At 47.0% G+C, this 19,494-nt stretch overlaps 1 protein-coding gene across 1 annotated transcript in view; it reads right to left on the bottom strand.

The window, feature by feature from the left end:
* PDE2A (phosphodiesterase 2A) overlaps nt 1-19,494 on the bottom strand; it is a 455,035-nt gene that overhangs the window by 61,964 nt on the left and 373,577 nt on the right. Inside the window, exons 5-6 of the mRNA XM_063127363.1 lie at nt 8,503-8,612; nt 7,649-7,704 (exon numbers count right to left, since the gene is read on the bottom strand). Coding sequence (XP_062983433.1) covers nt 7,649-7,704; nt 8,503-8,612 — 166 coding nt within the window. The remainder of the gene's footprint in view (nt 1-7,648; nt 7,705-8,502; nt 8,613-19,494) is intronic.

The following is a 19,494-nucleotide window of genomic DNA, read 5'->3' as shown; positions in this document are numbered from 1 at the left end:
GATAACCTCTCGCTTGGATTACTGCAATGTGTTATACGTGGGGCTGCCTTTGAAAACAGTCCGGAAGCTTCAGCTGGTACAAAATAGGGCAGCAAGGTTATTAACAGGGACTGGCCGGCGAGATCACATTATGCCAGTCCTTTTCCAGCTTCATTGGCTGCCAGTCCAGGTCCGGGCCCAATTCAAAGTGCTGGTATTGACATTTAAAGCCCTAAATGGTTTGGGGCCAGGTTATCTGAAGGAACGCCTCCTCCCATATGTACCTACCCGGACCATAAGATCATCTACAGGGGCCCTTCTCCGTGAGCCCCTGCCAAAGGAAGTGAGGCAGGTGGCTACTAGGAGGAGGGCTTTCTCCGCTGTGGCACCCCGGTTGTGGAATGAGCTCCCCAGAGAGGTCCGCCTGGCACCTACACTGTACTGCTTTCGTCGCCAGCTGAAGACCTTTTTATTCACTCAGTATTTTAACACTTAATTTTAACTTAAATTTAAATTATACTGTTTTAACTCTGTATTTTAATCTTATATCAACTTTGCTGTGTGGTTTTATCCTGGTTGTGCTTTTATACTGTATTTCGTAATTGTGTTTTAACCTGTTGGGTGTTTTATTGTGGTTTTGGTTTTTGTGAACCGCCCAGAGAGCTTCGGCTGTTGGGCGGTATAGAAATGTAATAAATAAAATAAATAATAAAATAAATATTATAAGATTATATGGAGGTGGTACCTAACCCCGGTGAGATTAAATAAAATAATTAAGTTGAATTCAGCAAATTGCTGGAGGGGTTGCCAAAAAAAAGGAACGTATTCACGTATGTGGTGGGAATGCGAATTTGTACAAAAATTATGGAAAATGGTGTTTAATGAGATAAAAGAAATTTTAGGAATGGAGATTGAAGAGACACCTATAGTGGCATTGTTATCATTATATGGAGAATTAAATTGTAGTAAAGAGACAAAAGAATTGATAAAGAATTTGTTAACAGTAGCAAGATTAATGATATCTAGGAACTGGAAGGTTCAAGGAGATTATCATATAGAAGATTGGTATAAAGAAATATGTGATATCGTTATTAATGATAAATTAACATGTAATATAAAAGTTAGACGAGGGATGATAAAAACGAATGATTTTGCGGGAATATGGAAACAGTTCCTAGAATTTGTACTATCAAAGGGGAGTGGGAAAGCACCTCCAGAAGAAGCAATGAGATTTTGGAAACAGGAATAAGATCCCGTGGTTGGAGGGAGCACTTTTATGTTAAGTATGATTATGTTAATAGAATAAGCTAGTATATATGTTATCAATATTATCTAATATTTTATGTATTATGTAGCATTGTTTTATTGTATGGATGTATGTTTGAAGTATTAAATAATTTTTTAAAAAAATTGAAGACCTCCTGGTACCTCTCACCTGTGCCCTTTCTGTGTCACTTAGAGGCAAAACGTGGGGGTGGGTGAGCAACCCACCTGGCACACAGGTATGTTCTGTGCGCATGCCCCACCTCCACGTGGCTGGTAAGAAAGGTCAGCGCTGTTTAATCGTCTTAATACCATTTTAATAAGCTCCAGCAAGATAGCGTCACTCGTTAATCCACTTAAGCACTTACCTCCCTCGCCGCTTAGCCAGCGCTGTGCTCCCCGTAATGCTCCCCCCCCACGACCTTTCTGGGCTGCGGTGAAATTAGCTGCGAAGCTTCCGGGCTCCGTTAACCTTGCCTTTCACCCCGCTGTGCCCGGGAAGAGGTTCAGCTAGTAAAAGTTTGGAAGAAATCCCATGCCAACTTGGCCTCTGTCTCCCACGCGCTTAATGAGGCAGTTTAATTGGCATGCTGATAATTGCCGTGTCAGGGCATCGGGGGCCATGTGTGGCAACCCCCTGGCATTTTCCGCCACACGCTGCGGAGTTGGCACACCACCAAACCGTCAGGGGAGGGTCAAGCGACAAATTCATTCATGAATTTCTTGGTTTGATTATTTCCGGTATTTATATGCCACCTTTCGGAGAAAAGCCAGCCCCAGGCAGCTCACATAATAAAGTTGCCGTTGTTGTTAGTAATAAGAGTTGTTTTTAAATTTATTAGACATTTTTCTCAGGAAAAAGACTCAAGCTATCTTAAAACGCATTACTGCAATGCGTTATACGTGGGGCTGCCTTTGAAAACGGTCCGGAAGCTTCAGCTGGTACAAAACAGGGCAGCCCGTTTAATAACAGGGACTGGCCGGCGAGATCACATTACGCCAGTCCTTTTACAACTTCATTGGCTGCCAGTCCAGGTCCGGGCCCGATTCAAAGTGCTGGTATTGACATTCAAAGCCCTGAACGGTTTGGGGCCAGGCTATCTGAAGGACCGCATCCTCCCATATGTACCTGCCCGGACCTTAAGATCATCTGGAAAGATGATCTTAAGGAAAGAATGAGTTCGGCCACAGCATGAAGAACTTCATCAAGAGGGCTTTAAACTGAATCTTACGGGGGTGGGAGACGTAAATTTTGAGGCAACAATGGATGAAGGCCAATGCACCACAGTACAGAGAACAGCTCCAACAGTGTCCCAAAATAGTGTCTGCAACAAGGTAGGAACAAAGCCAGACTATAAAACACATGGTCTTCGATGTCTGTATACTAATGCCCAGAGCATGGGAAACAAACAGAATGAACTTGAACTCTTATTACATGAAGGCAAATACGACTTGATAGGTATAACTGAAACTTGGTGGGATGACTCCCATGACTGGAATATTGCAATTGAAGGATATAACTTGTTTAAAAAGAACAGAAGAAATAGAAAGGGAGGTGGAGTTGCACTATATGTTAAAAATACCTATCCCTGCACAGAAATACAGGCGGATGAGACTGGGAGCCCCGTCGAGAGCGTCTGGATTAAAATAAATGGGGCTAGGAATAAAAAGAATATGATCATCGGAGTCTACTACCGACCACCCAATCAAGGAGAAGACGAGGACGAAACTTTTGAGAAACAAATTGCCAGTGTTTCAAGGAAGTGTGATGTAGTAGTGATGGGGGACTTCAATTACCCTGATATCTGTTGGGAGACCATTACTGCCAAAAGTGGCCCTTCCAAGAAATTCCTGACATGTATGGGTGATAACTTTCTCCTACAGAAAGTGGAGGAAGGAACTAGAGGATCCGCAATCCTTGATTTGTTATTGACCAATAGGGATGACTTAGTGGATAAAGTGGCAGTTACGGGAACTCTGGGGGAAAGTGACCACGTCATACTTGAATTCTTGATTATGAAGGAGACAAAAGTCGAGCGTAGCCATACACGTACTCTGGATTTTAGGAAAGCTGATTTTAATAAACTCAGAACTATAATAAATAAGGTCCTGTGGCAAGGGAGCCTAATGAGAAAAGGAGTGCAGGATGGGTGGGAGTATTTAAAAAAGGAAATTTTAAAGGCGCAGTTACAAACAATTCCAACAAGGAGAAAAGATCAAAGACAACAGAGGAAACCAATGTGGCTCCACAAAAAGCTTAGAGATGACCTGAAAACAAAAAGGGATACATATAGGAAGTGGAAGGAAGGCCAGGCTACAAAAGAAGAGTACAGACAAGTGGCGCAGAAGTGCCGAAATGGCGTCAGGAAGGCTAAAGCTGTGAATGAGCTGAGATTAGCGAGGGATGCTAAAAGCAATAAAAAGGCTTTCTTCAGATATGTGAGTAGTAAAAGACAGAGGAAAGAAATGGTGGTTCAACTGCTTAATGAGGATGGCAAATTGATAACAGACGACAAAGAAAAGGCTGAAGTGCTCAATTCCTACTTTGCCTCGGTCTTCTCCCAAAAGCGGGTCTATGACCTCCCTGGAAAAAGTGAAGCAGAAGTTGAGGGGGCAGGATTGCAGTTTGAGATTGATAAACAAATGGTCAAAGAACACCTAATTTCCTTGAATGAGTTTAAATCTCCAGGGCCCGATGAACTGCATCCAAGAGTAATGAAGGAGCTAGCAGAAGAACTCTCAGAACCTTTGTCTATTATCTTTGCAAAATCATGGAAGACGGGTGAGGTGCCGGACGACTGGAGGAGGGCTAACGTTGTCCCTATCTTCAAAAAGGGCAAAAAGGAGGAACCTGGGAACTACAGACCAGTCAGACTGACATCCATCCCTGGGAAAATTCTGGAGCAGATTATAAAGAAGTCAATCTGTAAACACCTTGAAATCAATGCAGTGATTACTAGAAGCCAACATGGATTTGTCAGGAACAAATCCTGTCAGACTAATTTGATCTCATTTTTTGATAGGATAACCTCCCGATGGTGGGAATGCTGTGGATGTCATATATCTTGACTTCAGCAAAGCTTTTGACAAAGTACCACATGACATTCTGATTAACAAACTAGCTAAAAGTGGGCTAGATGGAACAACTATTAGGTGGATCCACAGCTGGCTACAGAATCGGACTCAAAGAGTACTTATCAATGGAACCTTCTCAAACTGGGGAGAGGCAACGAGTGGGGTGCTGCAGGGCTCAGTCCTGGGCCCAGTGCTCTTCAACATTTTTATTAATGATTTGGACAAGGAGGTGCAGGGAACGCTGATCAAATTTGCAGATGACACAAAATTGGGTGGAATAGCTAATACCCTGGAAGACAGAAACAAATTTCAAAGTGATCTTGATAGGCTGGAGTGCTGGGCTGAAAACAACAGAATGAAATTTAATAGGGATAAATGCCAAGTTCTACATTTAGGGAATAGAAACCAAAGGCACAGTTACAAGATGGGGGACACTTGGCTCAGTAATACTACAAACGAGAAAGATCTTGGAATTGTTGTAGATCACAAGCTGAATATGAGCCAACAGTGCGATATGGCTGCAAGAAAGGCAAATGCTATTTTGGGCTGCATTAATAGAAGTATAGCTTCCAAATCACGTGAGGTACTGGTTCCTCTCTATTCGGCCCTGATTAGGCCTCATCTAGAGTATTGCGTCCAGTTCTGGGCTCCACAATTCAAGAAGGACGCGGACAAGCTGGAGCGTGTTCAGAGGAGGGCAACCAGGATGATCAGAGGTCTAGAAACAAAGCCCTATGAAGAGAGACTGAAAGAACTGGGCATGTTTAGCCTGGAGAAGAGAAGATTGAGGGGAGACATGATAGCAGTCTTCAAATACTTAAAAGGTTGTCACACAGAGGAGGGCCAGGATTTCTTCTCGATCCTCCCAGAGTGCAGGACACGGAATAGTGGGCTCAAGTTAAAGGAAGCCAGATTCCGGCTGGACATCAGGAAAAACTTCCTGACTGTTAGAGCAGTACGACAATGGAATCAGTTGCCTGGTGAGGTTGTGTGCATTCAAGAGGCAGCTGGACAACCATCTGTCAGGGATGCTTTAGGGTGGATTCCTGCATTGAGCAGGGGGTTGGACTCGATGGCCTTGTAGGCCCCTTCCAACTCTGCTATTCTATGATTCTATGATCTTAAGGAAGTGAGGCAGGTGGCTACTAGGAGGAGGGCTTTCTCCACTGTGGCACCCCGGCTGTGAAACGAGCTCCCCAGAGAGGTCCACCTGGTGCCTACACTGTACTCCTTTTGTTGCCAGCTGAAGACCTTTTTATTCTCTCAGTATTTTAACACTTAATTTTAACTTTAATTTAAATTTTACTGTTCTAACTCTGTATTTTTGTGAACCGCCCAGAGAGCTTTGGCTATTGGGCGGTATAGAAATGTAATAAATAAATAAATAAATAAAACAGGGATTGTAACGGGCAAAGAATTTTCAACAATTAACGATAAAATACTGAATCCTAATAAATTGACTGAATGAAGAAGCCCACCATATGCCGTCAAATGCCTAGGAGTCGCCAAACTGGTGCAAAATGTCGGTGTTGGTGAGTCAGAACCAGTAAGGGCTCTAAAAGCCATCTGTCAGGGATGCTTTAGGGTGGATTCCTGCATTCAGCAGGGGGTTGGACTAGATGGCCTTAGAGTCCCCTTCCAACTCTACTCTTCTATGATTCTATAAGAGCTATCCAAGATGTGTGGTTCTAATTGAAACCTGGAGCAGATTCACCACCCTACTGACATCGGATCCACCAGCCTCCACTGATCAGAACCAAGTGAACTTTGTGACTTTATGAAAGGCATAAAACACAATTAAAACAATTGCAATTCATAAACTAAAAGTGCCAAACACACCACACAGCACAGCAATTCAGGAAAAACACACAGATCAAAACCATAAACCAGCAATAGTTTTGTAAACAATCAAATGCCCCCCCCCCCCCCGGCTCCTTCATTAAAAGCAGATGGAAGCAAAAGGGTTTAAAGGCGAAGAAAGATGGGGCCAGCTGGACATCCCTTGGGAGGGAGTTCCGCAAATATGGGGCCACCACCAAAAAGGTGTGAGCAGTAGCACTCAACGATCTGATATACCATGACGGCAGGCCTGTTCTCTTAAGGCCTGGGCAGGTTTGTATTGTATTCAGACAACCTGGCCCCATACTGCTGGGGCTTGAAACAGCAAACCCAACATTTTAAATTGGGCCCGGAAACAACCCGGCCACCAGTGCAACTGATACAATATATGAACGGTACGTTCCAACGGCCTTGGCCTAAGCAAGTACCCACACAGCTGCGTTCTGTACCAACTGACATTTTTGAACCACCTTTAAAGGAAACCCAAGTCAGAGTGACATGGCAATGGTCTGGGCTGGATGTCGCCACGTCATGAACGATAGAGATGAGATCCACATTCTCTAGATTAGTGTCACAACTGGTGATAAAACAGCTTAAGCTGGTAAAAGGCACCCCCGGCTTCCAGGAACACCGTTGAGTCCAGGAGGGCTCCCAAATGGCAAATTTGGGACGTCAGGGAAGAAGGGTAGCCCCATTTGGAACCACTTGCAAACCTCCATCCAGATCGGCTGACTTCCGGATCCACAGTACCTCCATCTTATCTGGATTAAGCTTCAGCTTGTTTTCCCTCCTCCATTCCTGCGTTCTCTATTGTCCGTGGCGCCCAATAACCTGAGTGCTACCATGCATCTGGGACATAATGAAAGCTCCACTGTGGGGCCTCCCTATTGCTGTCAAGGGTGTTTGGGTAGGGAAAGGAAGGAAGGAAGGAAGTGTGCCCTGTGATGTGGAAGCTTCTCAGCAGGAAGCTTCTAAGCCAAGGTGCACAACCTCTTCTCAGCCTTGAGGGCCACGCTGGATGTCTGCTGGGGTGATGGTGGTCACACGTGAGTGCGTACATGCACGCCCATGCATACATTTCATGTGCATGCACACGCATGCACGTTCACATGGACACATGGACTCACACACACACTCTGGTCACTGGGGTGGTGGTGGAGGTTGCAGCCCCCACCCTAACCTCTCTGACCCAATCACTGCTTTACCACCGCTATTAGCAATCAAGTAGTGATCCCACCAGCCCACTGCTGCCGGGGATTTGTTTGTTTTGGTGAGTGATGGAGGCTGGGGGTCTCAGAGGGCTGCCATACACAGCGCTTGAGGGGGCGCCTTTTGCACCCCTGATCTAAAACATCTAGGCTATGAAGGAGAACCTTTTGCAAATCTCCACATTACGAGCCTCCGAGCCATCGCTGGTTCCACTTCTCTCTCCCACCCACCCGCTCCGCTTCAGCCCCCACGGACAGACTTGGGTTCCCGACTGCTCACTTACCAGGATGACGCAAACAACCGTCCCGGCATCCTGGTCCACCAGGGGGATTATTAATACTGCAAAACAAAGAGAAGGCCGTTAGGCTGCGCGTTGAGCCACGGGGGCAGTGGGGATGCTCACGGATGTGGACCCCTCTGAAGGACCTAACCCATGGCAGTCGGAATGGTGAGGTCACAGCCCCTGAAGGTCAGGGCTGAGCACCAAGCAATTCAGGAGCCGAACCTGATGGAAGCCTGGTCTGGCTTGGCTTCCCGTTGCCAACTGTGTTCCTCCTCCTCCTCCTCCTCCTCCTCCTCCTCCTCCTCCTCTTCTGTGTCCTCTCCTCCTATCCCCTGCAGTCATCTACATGCCCCTGAAAAGGCACCGCCTGATCAAAGCCCGACAAGGCAAGGGGAGGAGAAGCCTGCCGGTAGAGTGGGGTGGTGGTGGAAATCAATCAAAGTCATAGACTCATAGAATCACAGAATGGCAGAGTTGGAAGGGGCCTACAAGGCCATCGAGTCCAACTCCCTGCTCAATGCAGGAACCCACCTTCAAGCATCCCTGACAGATGGCTGTCCACCTGCCTCTTGAAGGCCTCTAGGGTGGGAGAGGCCACAACCTCCACTTGATTTGGGGCAATTTCCCCCTCTCCCACAACCCCAGCCCCCATTACTCAGGAGAGCCCCCCAACCCAGTGCGGAGGCTTTTGGGGGGCTGCAGGCGCCTGCAGATGAGATGTGAGGAAAACTTGCATGAAATGAACTTCCTTCTTAAGTCCTCTTGAGAACCAAGCTGCTGTCTTGAGGGAGGGTTCTGCAGAGGACAGCACCCTGGCCAGGTAGCTCCCCTGCCCTCCCCGAGAGTGCTCTCACCTTGCTTATCTGGGGCTAGCGGTGCGGCCAAGCCGGCCATGGGCTTTCCCTGCAGCTCAGCCAGCGGCAGTCCGCTGCAGTCCACCCTTTTCTGCTTGAGGACGGCATCTCTGAAGGGACAAAAAGAGAGAGCAGAGTTGGAGGTTGAAGGCGAGCCGGACTGAAAAGAAGCTGAGAATCTAGCGTGCAAAATGCGGAGGAGAATGGGTGGCCTTCTGCTCATTAGGAGAAACATTCCAGGAACTGTGAAGAAGGAATGAAAAAAAGGGGAGGCTGTGATCAGATGGGTGGAATGTCTCAGGGGGCACCTAGGGTGGCCAGGTGTCGTCTTTTACACAGTATAGTCATCTTTTTGAAGGGTTGCCTTCCTTCAAAGAGAAGATTGTCCTTTGGCAACCCTTCAAACAGACGACTATCTTCTGTAAAAGACAACACCTGGCCACCCTAGGAGCCCTCTGAGACATTCCATTCATCTGATCACAGCTCCGCTCAAAAAACAAGAGAGCAAAAACCAGTAGTGATCTAACTAACAAAACTGCTAAAATGAATGTGACAAGGCAACACTGTCGTTTATCCTGAACTTTAGGGGCCAAATGGGGCATAAAGCCGGAGGGAGGGGGGAAATGACAGAAAGGGTGTAGAACTGTGTGCCTTTACACATGTGTACACCCTTGGACATGCGTCCACCTTACATTGAGAAACATTACATTAGGGAGAATTCTACACCAGACATTTATTGCAGGATTGTATCCCAGTCATCACTTACGGGGCACACGACGTTCACCTGCTCCCGCGGTGATCTCGGTTCCACCTCCCATTTATTCCGGAATATCCCCGACTGCTTTTGTTGCAGTTTCCCCCCCCTCCACACACACACTTCCATTCCGAAGGACATGTGCGGTGTGCCTCCCCCTTGCAAGGTCATTGCTATTTGTCATGTGTTGCATGCTCAGCAAACAGCCAATCAGCTGTGAGGGACATGCCCATGGGTATTGGTGGTGTGTGAGAGCGGACCTGTCCGCCATTTCAGCCACATGTTTTTGATGGGAATCAGTGTGTGTGTGTGTGTTTTAATACAACCATAGCTTTGCGCAGGAGCACATATTCGACAGAGTTCGTGAGCCCCCCTATGTTTCTGCGTGGCTGTGTTCATGAGCAAGCGTCACAACTCATTAAAAAAAGAATCCTCTGCCCCGTAGATAGGTGTGATGCGACACTGCGCAACACTGGTGAGAGCAGTTGTCCACGGCATCTACCTAGTACCGGCCACTTCCACCGATACACGTGTGGAAGCAGCATACTGGGGCAGACGTGCTCCCGCAACGGCCGTCCTGTAATTGCAGTAAACATCACTCTCGTGTGCCCTGTGAGTGGCGATCGCGGAAGCAGGGAACAATCAGAAGCATGACTCTTCCGTAGCGACAGGGCTGCAGGAGTAGATTAGCCCTTGGTGTCAGAGTGCACCCGAGAGGAATAAGGAAGGAGGAATTCCTTAGAGCGCTGGCTATTGCACATCCCATGATTTTGGCTGAAAAATCAGCTTATTATCTGTGTTCTGTGCAAGACAAGGTGTCCTCACTGGACACCCAGGCTTTGTGGCACAGAAAATGAGCTTTGGTTTTTCCAGGAGATAAGAGCAAAAAGTTAAAATCTAGGTTTGGAAGATGAAGGCAGATAGAAAACTGGAGAAGAGAACTGGGCATGTTTAGCTTGGAGAAGAGAAGATGGCGGGGAGACATGATAGCACTCCTCAAATACTTGAAAGGTTGTCACACAGAGGAGGGCCAGGATCTCTTCTTGATCCTCCCAGAGCACAGGACACGGAATAATGGGCTCAAGTTACAGGAAGCCAGATTCCAGCTGGACGTCAGGAAAAACTTCCTGACTGTTAGAGCAGTACGACAATGGAATCAGTTACCTAGGGAGGTGGTGGGCTCTCCCACACTGGAGGCCTTCAAGAGGCAGCTGGACAACCATCTGTCAGGGATGCTTTAGGGTGGATTCCTGCATTGAGCAGGGAGTTGGACTTGATGGCCTTGTAGGCCCCTTCCAACTTTGCTATTCTATGATTCTATGAAAACCAACCCTTGTTTTGCTTGATCACCATCAGCCTGTGGTGACTGATCCCAACCCCCTGATAATGAGCAGGGGGTTGGACTCCATGGCCTTATAGGCTCCTTCCAACTCTGCTATTCTATGATTCTCAACTGAGCTCTGGGGCTGGGCTGTCCCAAGAGCACCGAAGAAGGCCCTGAGTCTAGGGGTGCTACCAGTGACAAGACAATGTGCAGCTAATCCATCCTTTCTTTCCTAACGGACTTCCTGCAATATGGGAAAGGGTGGGGAAAGTGGTGGGAAAATCCGGGAGGGTTACAAGGGGAAGATGACAACATCTGGACTCCCCACCCCATGAAATACCACGACGGAGCCACGGCAGAGGTGCCACAAAAGCCTGGTTTGGAAGCATTCCAGGGCTAAGAGACAGAGAAACCATCACTGCATCCCTTTACTCAAAAACCTGTTCCCATCCCATTTCAACGTTAAGCTGCTTAAAATAATAATAAAAAAAGGAATCTGCATAAAAATGTGGATTTACATTAGTATTTCTAAAGATATTTTCTCTCAAGATATGCATTTTAAGTACTTCTTTGTGCCAAGAACTGTGTCAGAACATTTGGGATGAAATGTGTGAAAACTGGCGGGTAACTGAAATTCTGACCCACGCATTAGCTTGGGATGCGCAGGTGAGGTGCGACTGAATTCCTCAAGGGATCGATTGTGAGGAGGTCACAGGAGCTGCCTTACTCTACGGCAGAAGGTCTCTCTCCCGGGAGGTGTTGCTCTCAAAGCACAGCATCCGCCTTAATATTTAAAGCAACTGAAGTCCTCAATGTTTTGGGACCTAGGTAGCCGAAACACTACCACCTGCTGCTCCATAAATCCCCCCATAAACAGTGGAGCCATCTCCGCATTCCTTTGCTAGGTGAAGCGCAGAGGATGAGGGTGCGATACCGGCTTTTTATGAGCCGGTAGTATCCAGACTGTAGAATGTGAGATTCAGATGATTCCTAGTTGGAATCATTCCTATGTGGCTCGGGTCCAGGTTATTCGAAAGACCGTATTCTCCCTTATGAGCCTGCCTGTGCTTTGAGATCTTCTGGAGAAGCCCTTCTTTCAGTCCTGCCATCTTCACAGGTGCGTTTGGTGGGAACGCAGGAGAGGGCCTTCTCGGTGGCTGCTCCGGTGCTCTGGAACCCTCTTCCCGAGGAAGCTAGACTGGCTCCCTCCTTGATGGGCTTTTGGGAAGCAGGCTAAAACTTGTTTGTTCCAGCAGGCCTTTGGAGAGTAATTTGGTCCTCCATCTATGTTAATAACTTATAATTTTGTTGTGTATCTTAAACTTCCCCCCCCCCCCATTTCTTTTCCTAGGTTTTAGAATGTATGTTTTAAACTTTGTAAGAGTGCCTTGAGGCCCAGTATTGGGCAAAAGGCGGGATACAAATAAATCTAATAATAATAATAATAATAATAATAATAATAATAATAATAATAATAATACATGTGCACTTGAGGCATCAGCTGAAAGACGCTCTCGTTTGAGCACATGTTTTATGAAAATGTCTGTTGAGTCAATCTAATTGTGGTTAAGCTTTTCCTGCTAGTCATTACTCTGCTCCTGTTGCTATGCTGCCTCTTTCTACAGTGTTTATTGTTTTATGTTATTATTGATCACTCGGTGCCCTGAAGGATCCATGCAGAATGAAAGGCGAGGGATAGAGATGCTTTGATAAATAAATAAATCTGGGCGGATGGGCCATAACTGGATGGTCAGGTGATAGATTCTTATGCACTCAAGGAGCTCAGAATTGAATTTGAGACAGGGCTGAGCTAAAATCCCTCCGCCTTGCAGAAAAAAGGGGCGGGCGCGATAGGGAGGCTCAGTGATTTCCAGAGATGGGGGCTGAACTTAACCACCATCTATGTTTGTGCTTCTCATAAGAACAGAAGAAGAGCCATTCTGGAGTAGACCAAGGGTCCATCAGTGACCTAGGGAGGTGGTGGGCTCTCCCACACTGGAGGCCTTCAAGAGGCAGCTGGACAGCCGTCTGTCAGGGATGCTTTAGGGTGGATTCCTGCACTGAGCAGGGGGTTGGACTCGATGGCCTTGTAGGCCCCTTCCAACTCTGCTATTCTATGCGTCTATGATCTAGTCCAGCATTCTGTTCACATAGTGGCCAACCGATGGGAAACCCACAAGCACGACATGAGTACAATACCACCCTCTCACCCATGTCCCCCAGCAACTGGTGTATACAGGCCTACTGCCTCTGATACTGGAGGTGGCACATAGCCATGAGGACTAGTAGCCATTGATAGCCTTCTCCTCGTCCAAGAATTTGTCTAACCCACTTTCAAAGCCCTCCAAGTTGGCGGCCATCATTACAACTTGTGGGAGCAAGTTCCATAATTTAACTATGCGCAGTGTGAAGAAGTAGCACCAGCAGCCACCACTTCCACCAACTGGCGCATTTCTCCATAGAGGATCACTGTGGGCAAGTTATGCAATGATGCAGTGTTGCTCATGGTGCACTGACCTGGGGTGGGGGAGAGGAATGCTGGCTGCTAAGAACAGCCCCACTGGCACTGCTGCTGTGCGAAAAAGGCAGGAGTCAGGGGGAAGTGATGAGTAGCTTTTTGGAACTGGTTTGTTGATATGGGGGGATATGGGGGAGCGTCATGATGAGCATCTGCACTTCCAAAGCGAGCACTACAGTGCAACTTCTAACTAGAGGCCTTCAAGAGGCAGCTGGACAACCCTCTGTCAGGGATGCTTTAGGGTGGATTCCTGCATTGAGCAGGGGGTTGGACTCCATGGCCTTGTGGACCCTTCCAACTCTGCTATTCTATGATTCTATGAATTCCTGATCATAGAATCATACAATAGTAGAGTTGGATAAGGCTATTGAGTCCAACCCCCCTTCTCATTGCAGGAATCCACCCCAAAGCATCCCTGACAGAGGGTTGTCCAGCTGCCTCTTGAAGGCCTCTAGGGTGGGAGAGCCCACCACCTCCCTAGGTAACTGGTTCCATTGTCGTACTGCTCTAACAGTCAGGAAGTTTTTCCTGATGTCCAGCCAGAATCTGGCTTCCTGTCACTTGAGCCCATTAGTCCATGTCTTGCACTCTGGGAGGATCAAGAAGAGGTCCTGGCTCTCCTCTGTGTGAAAACCCTTTAAGTATTTGAAGAGTGCTATCACGTCTCCCCTCAATCTTCTCTTCTCCAGGCTAAACCTGGCCAGATCACTGGGGCACCCCAAATTCTGCTTAGGTATCCCCCCAAATGATCCCCTTCCCAGCCACCTCTGTGGGACTGACATGAGTCAGTAGCACCACACTGTTGCTTTTCAATGTATTTGCTTTAATACCTGGAACTTTTCATCAGTATGCATGGATTTCAACCTTACAAATGCATGTTGTTAGTTAACGCTTTTGGATACAAGATTTAAATTAAATCTTTACAGGTATGTTTTAACGCTTCTCAACACATCAACCCTTGGTTAATAAACAGTGACTTTAATCTTCAACTCCTCTTAATCCTTAAGGAGCCAATTCCCATGGGCACTCAGCATGTTACAGATGCCCACCTGTGTCGGGGTTGTGTGTGAGAATAGGACACTCTTGCAGTTAACCTGGACGCTTGGTAATAATACCCACCACCCTTGCTGCTAAAATACAATTTAAAAAATTATGGGGGGAAAACGTTTTGAGGCTCTGTAGAAGGGATGTCCAAGAAATCCACAATGCAATCAAATGAATTTGGATTCAAAGAATCATAGAATCATAGAATAGCAGAGTTGGAAGGGGCCTACAAGGCCATCGAGTCCAACCCCCTGCTCAGTGCAGGAATCCACCTGCATTGGATCAGATTTATTTCCTATAAATTTGATCCAAGGATTCTGCAGCATGGATTCTGTGGACTGTGGACTTCTTTCTTTCTGGATTTTGCACAAATTTAGTGGTAGAAAAATATGCCAGAAAAACAAAGCAAACCAAAATAACAACAGCCGAAATACGCAATTTCCCCATATGCTAAAGCATAAAAATGAGCATTTGGGGGGCGTTTTCACATGTGCGAATTTGTGCAGGTTCAGGAAATTGAGAAAAAAAAATATCTGTCAATGAGCAGATGAGCAGATGATACAATGAAAGGTATCTGACAATCCTAGTAACACAGATGGGATGAGGTATCTATCTATCTATCTATCTATCTATCTATCTATCTATCTATCTATCTTTACTAAAATGTGTATCAAAATAAATTTTCAGGTTGCCCAGCATCCTGTGGAATCAGGGGAAGGGAGGAATTTGCCCCTGGCCCTCTCGAAGTCTCTCCTCTCTGGGATCTCTGGAAATAAATTCCCTGCCGGCCACTGCCTTCCCTGCCACCCACTTTCCCCACTGCAACAAACAGAACAGCTTGCGATGTGTTTTTTCCTGCCTTGTCAGGATTACCGCCAAAGCCTCCTTGGCATTTTGAGGGATTTGATATTAAGCCAGTAAAGCTACCAGCAAAATCCAGCTCCCCCCCACTCTCCTTTGGGGAGATGAAATTTCCAGATGAGTCACAACAAGTCCCCTAAAAGGAGAACAGGAGAACTGAAAGAGAGACCCAAGGTCCTCTGGACCAACCTGTGTGGCACAAAGGCAGGAGGAGAAGGCAACGTCCCCTCCTGACTGAGCAACCGGCACACTCCAGCCCGTGGGAAGTGTTATGAGCAGGGAGCAGTGCAGGAAGGGAGACCCTTCATGGTGTGGAGCTCCAGTGGTCTCTAACAAGGAAGCCAACCCGCATCCTACAGGGGAGGCAAAACATGAGACAGGAAGAAAGAGTCGGCGGAGGAAGGAGGGCTGTGAGAGGCACAGAGATCAGAGAGGAGAGATGCAGTGTTATTACTGCAGGAGAAGGCAAGGAGCTGCTGGCTGCGGGATTTTGGGAGTTGTAGTCCAATCTATCTGGACATTGGAGAAGGCTGGAATAGGGCAAGACAGGTAGAGAAGAGGCACAACAATGGCACTGCATAAAGAACAGATGATCATAGAATCATGGAATAGTAGAGTTCAAAGGGGCCTATAAGGCTATAGTCCAACCTCCTGCTCAATGCAGGAGTCCACCCTAAAGCATCCCTGACAGAGGGTTGTCCAGCTGACTCTTGAAGGCCTCTAGTGTGGGAGAGCCCACAACCTCGCTAGGTAACTGGTTCCATTGTCGTACTGCTCTAACAGTCAGGATGTTTTTCCTGATGTCCAACTGGAATCTGGCTTCCTTTAACTTGAGCCCCTTATTCCGTGTCCTGCATTCTGGGAGGACCGAGAAGAGATCCTGGCCCTCCTCTGGGTGACAACCTTTTAAGTACTTGAAGAGTGCTATCATGTCTCCCCTCCATCTTCTCTTCTCCAGGCTAAACATGCCCAGTTCTTTCAGTCTCTCCTCATAGGGCTTTGTTTCCAGACCCCTGATCATCCTGGTTGCCCTCCTCTGAAAATGCTCTAGCTTTTGAAAATGCATCCTTCTTGAATTGTGGAGGCGAGAACTGGACGCAATACTCTAGATGAGGCGTGACCAGGGCTGAATAGAGAGGAATCAGTACCTTGTGCGATTTGGAAGCTATACATTGCTTCCTTTTGTCTGTCTTGAGTCTCCTACCAGAAATCTGTTTAACTGGATGTCCCTGGTCTCTAGCATTATGGGAGAGGGAGAAAAACGGTTCTCTAACCACGTCCTCCACACCAAGCATCATTTCATAAAGCCGCCTTGGTGACCCCACAGTCACCTTTTCCCCCTCATGCCAATCAACTTCTCTTCTTCATTGGAGGACTCCCAGTTCCAGCTCCCATTCTTCTGGTGCTTGACATTACGTGCCCCCACCGCTACACGTTAGACATAAGAGTGGCAGACTCCTGTTTGAAGGTACGGCCCCAACGGGCCCGAGAGGTGGTCCAAAGCATCATGGCAAGAGCGGATGCCAGGTGTGTTTCTGGAGACCTAAGGCCCACAGACTTAATCGGTGTGAAGGTTGAGGGACAGGAAGGCTATTAAAAGAAGGGAGGAAATGAGGTCTTCTTGGGGACAAACACAGGACACTGGCATCAAGGGCATCAAGCCAGCCTCTTGTCATTCATCAGTGATGGAGAACTGTACCAAGGCTGGAGAAAAGACGACTTTACGGCTCTCTGGGTCATTAAGCAGGAACCCAGGAGCCCTGGCAGTGACTGATATCACTGCCTGACACATCTATTCAAACATCATTATTCACAATTGCTGTGAGAGGGAGCCATTAACGATGGTGCATCTTGAGGCGCCCTGCGCCCCAGGCACCATTAGTCACAGGACGGGTTGGCAAGATGGAAGCCTCTTCCTCCTTCCTTCCGTCTGCCAAGACCGTCCATCTTGTTCTGCTTACCCCAGAGAGCAGCATGGCTCAAGGAAGCTGGAGGGCAGACCAGCCAGCTACTTGTTCTGCCTCCCGGTGCAGTCACTTGGCCTGTTCATCTGCTCCTCAATGGCAGCTGCCATCGTTTCTTACGGGCAACCCATGAGGCTGAAGTCCACTTAACCCTGTGAATCTGGCTGGTGAGGCTGTCAGAAGAGAGCTTCTTCATTGATGGGTCTCAAACAATGGGGTGTGGGTGTGGGTGTATTGGCCATTCAGATAAGCAAAAAAAGCTTTGTATGTACGTATGTATTATGTATTATTGCATTCATATCCCACCTTTTTTCCTCCAAGGATCATAGAATCATAGAATAGCAGAGCCGGAAGGGGCCTACAAGGCCATCAAGTCCAACCCCCCCGGTCAGTGCAGGAATCCACCCTAAAGCATCCCTGACAGGTGGCTGTCCAGCTGCCTCTTGAAGGCCTCCAGTGTGGGAGAACCCACAACCTTGCTGTACTGCTCTAACTGTTCAATTTTTGTGAACCGCCCAGAGAGCTTTGGCTATTGGGTGGTATAAAAATGTAATAAATAAATAAATAACAGTCAGGAAGTTTTTCCTGATGTCCAGCCAGAATCTGGCTTCCTGTAACTTGAGCCCATTATTTCATGTCCTGCACTCTGGGAGGATCAAGAAGAGATCCTGGCCCTCCTCTGGGTGACAACCTTTGAAGTATTTGAAGAGTGCTCTCATGTCTTCTCTCAATCTTCTCTTCTCCAGGCTAAACATGCCCAGTTCTTTCAGCCTCTCTTCATAGGGCTTTGTTTCTAGACCCCTGATCATCCTGGTTGCCCACCTCTGAACATGCTCCAGCTTGTCTGCGTCCTTCTTGAATTGTGGAGCCCAGAACTGGACGCAATACTCTAGATGAGGCCTAACCAGGGCTGAATAGAGAGGAACCAGGACCTCACGTGATTTGGAAGTTATACTTCTATGAATGCAGCCCCAAATAGCATTTGCCTTTCTTGCAGCCATATCGCACTGTTGGCTCATATTCAGCTTGCGATCTACAACAATTCCAAGATCCTTCTTGTTTGTAGTATTGCTGAGCCAAGTATCCCCCATCTTGTAACTGTGCATTTGGTTTCTATTTCCTAAATGTAGAACTTGGCATTTATCCCTATTAAGTATCCCCCATCCCCCAAGGCAGCGTACATAATCCTCCTCCTCTCCACTTTATCCTCACAACAACCATGTGAGGTGAGTTGGGCTGAGAGAGTGTGACTAGCCCAAAGTCACCCAATGAGTTTCCATGGCTGAGTGAGGACTAGAACCCGGATCTCCCGTCTCCCAGTCCAACACTCTAGCCACTACACCACCCTGGCTCTCTGGGTGACGAGCTGCTTGATCCAGAAAAGCTGGCTACAACAGCTCCTGTACAGGTTAACTGTGGGACGTTTGATAAGACGCGTAGTGTACAGATAAGACCTCCAAATCAAAACCAGAACTTCTCCACAAGTTCATGCAGATGAGTATGATAAGCTGTGTAAGAGGTGAACTTCAAGTCAGGTTAATGTTAGAACGGTGCACAGTGTGACATGGGAAAAGGGATAAATCTGCATCTCAAATTTTTGAAGTGGTAACGACAACTGTTGGGGCTCTGTGATGCATTTAAGAATTTTATCTAAAAAAGTGCACAAAACGGCACAACATTTACAGCGTAAGATAGATTTCTACTCAGAAGTAAGTCCCACTGAGTAAGTCCCTATCTGGACAGGGATAACCTAGCTTCAGTTGTCCATACTCTGGGAACCTCCAAATTAGATTACTGCAATGCCCTCTACATGGGGCAGCCTTTGAAGACAGTTCGGAAGCTGCAGCTTGTGCAAAATGCAGCAGCCAGATTGATAGCTGGAACAGGGAGGTCTGAGCATATAACACCGATTCTGGCCCGCTTGCATTGGCCGCCTATATGTTTCCGAGCCCAATTCAAGGTGCTGGTTTTAACCTATAAAGCCCTACATGGCTTGGGACCGCAATACCTGACGGAACGCCTCTCCCGACATGAACCTACCTGTACACTGCACTCAACATCTAAGGTCCTCCTCCGAGTGCCTACTCCGAGGGAAGCTCAGAGGATGGCAACAAGGGAGAGGGCCTTTTCGGTGGTGGCCCCCCGACTGTGGAACGATCTCCCCGATGAGGCTCGCCTGGCGCCAACGTTGTTATCTTTCAGGCGCCAGGTCAAGACTTTTCTCCTCTCCCAGGCATTTAACAGCATTTAACAACGCTAAGTTTGTCTTTTAACGGATCCCAGAACTGTTGTTTTTAAATGGATGTTGTTGTTTTTATACTGTTGTTCTTATGTTTTTGATGGTTTTAAATTTTTATTTATTTATTTATTTATTACATTTCTATACCGCCCAATAGCCAGAGCTCTCTGGGCGGTTCACAAAAATTAAAACCATTCAAAGTATAAAACAACAGTATAAAACCATAATATAAAGTACAATATAAAAGTATATTTTGTATACTTTTTTAATGTTTACTGTTTTAACTTT

Source organism: Elgaria multicarinata, chromosome 5, assembly GCF_023053635.1.
Source record: "Elgaria multicarinata webbii isolate HBS135686 ecotype San Diego chromosome 5, rElgMul1.1.pri, whole genome shotgun sequence".
Taxonomy (NCBI): Eukaryota; Metazoa; Chordata; class Lepidosauria; order Squamata; family Anguidae; genus Elgaria; species Elgaria multicarinata.
The sequence above is the reverse complement of the archived record's forward strand: the minus strand, read 5'-3'. Positions and strand labels throughout refer to the sequence as shown.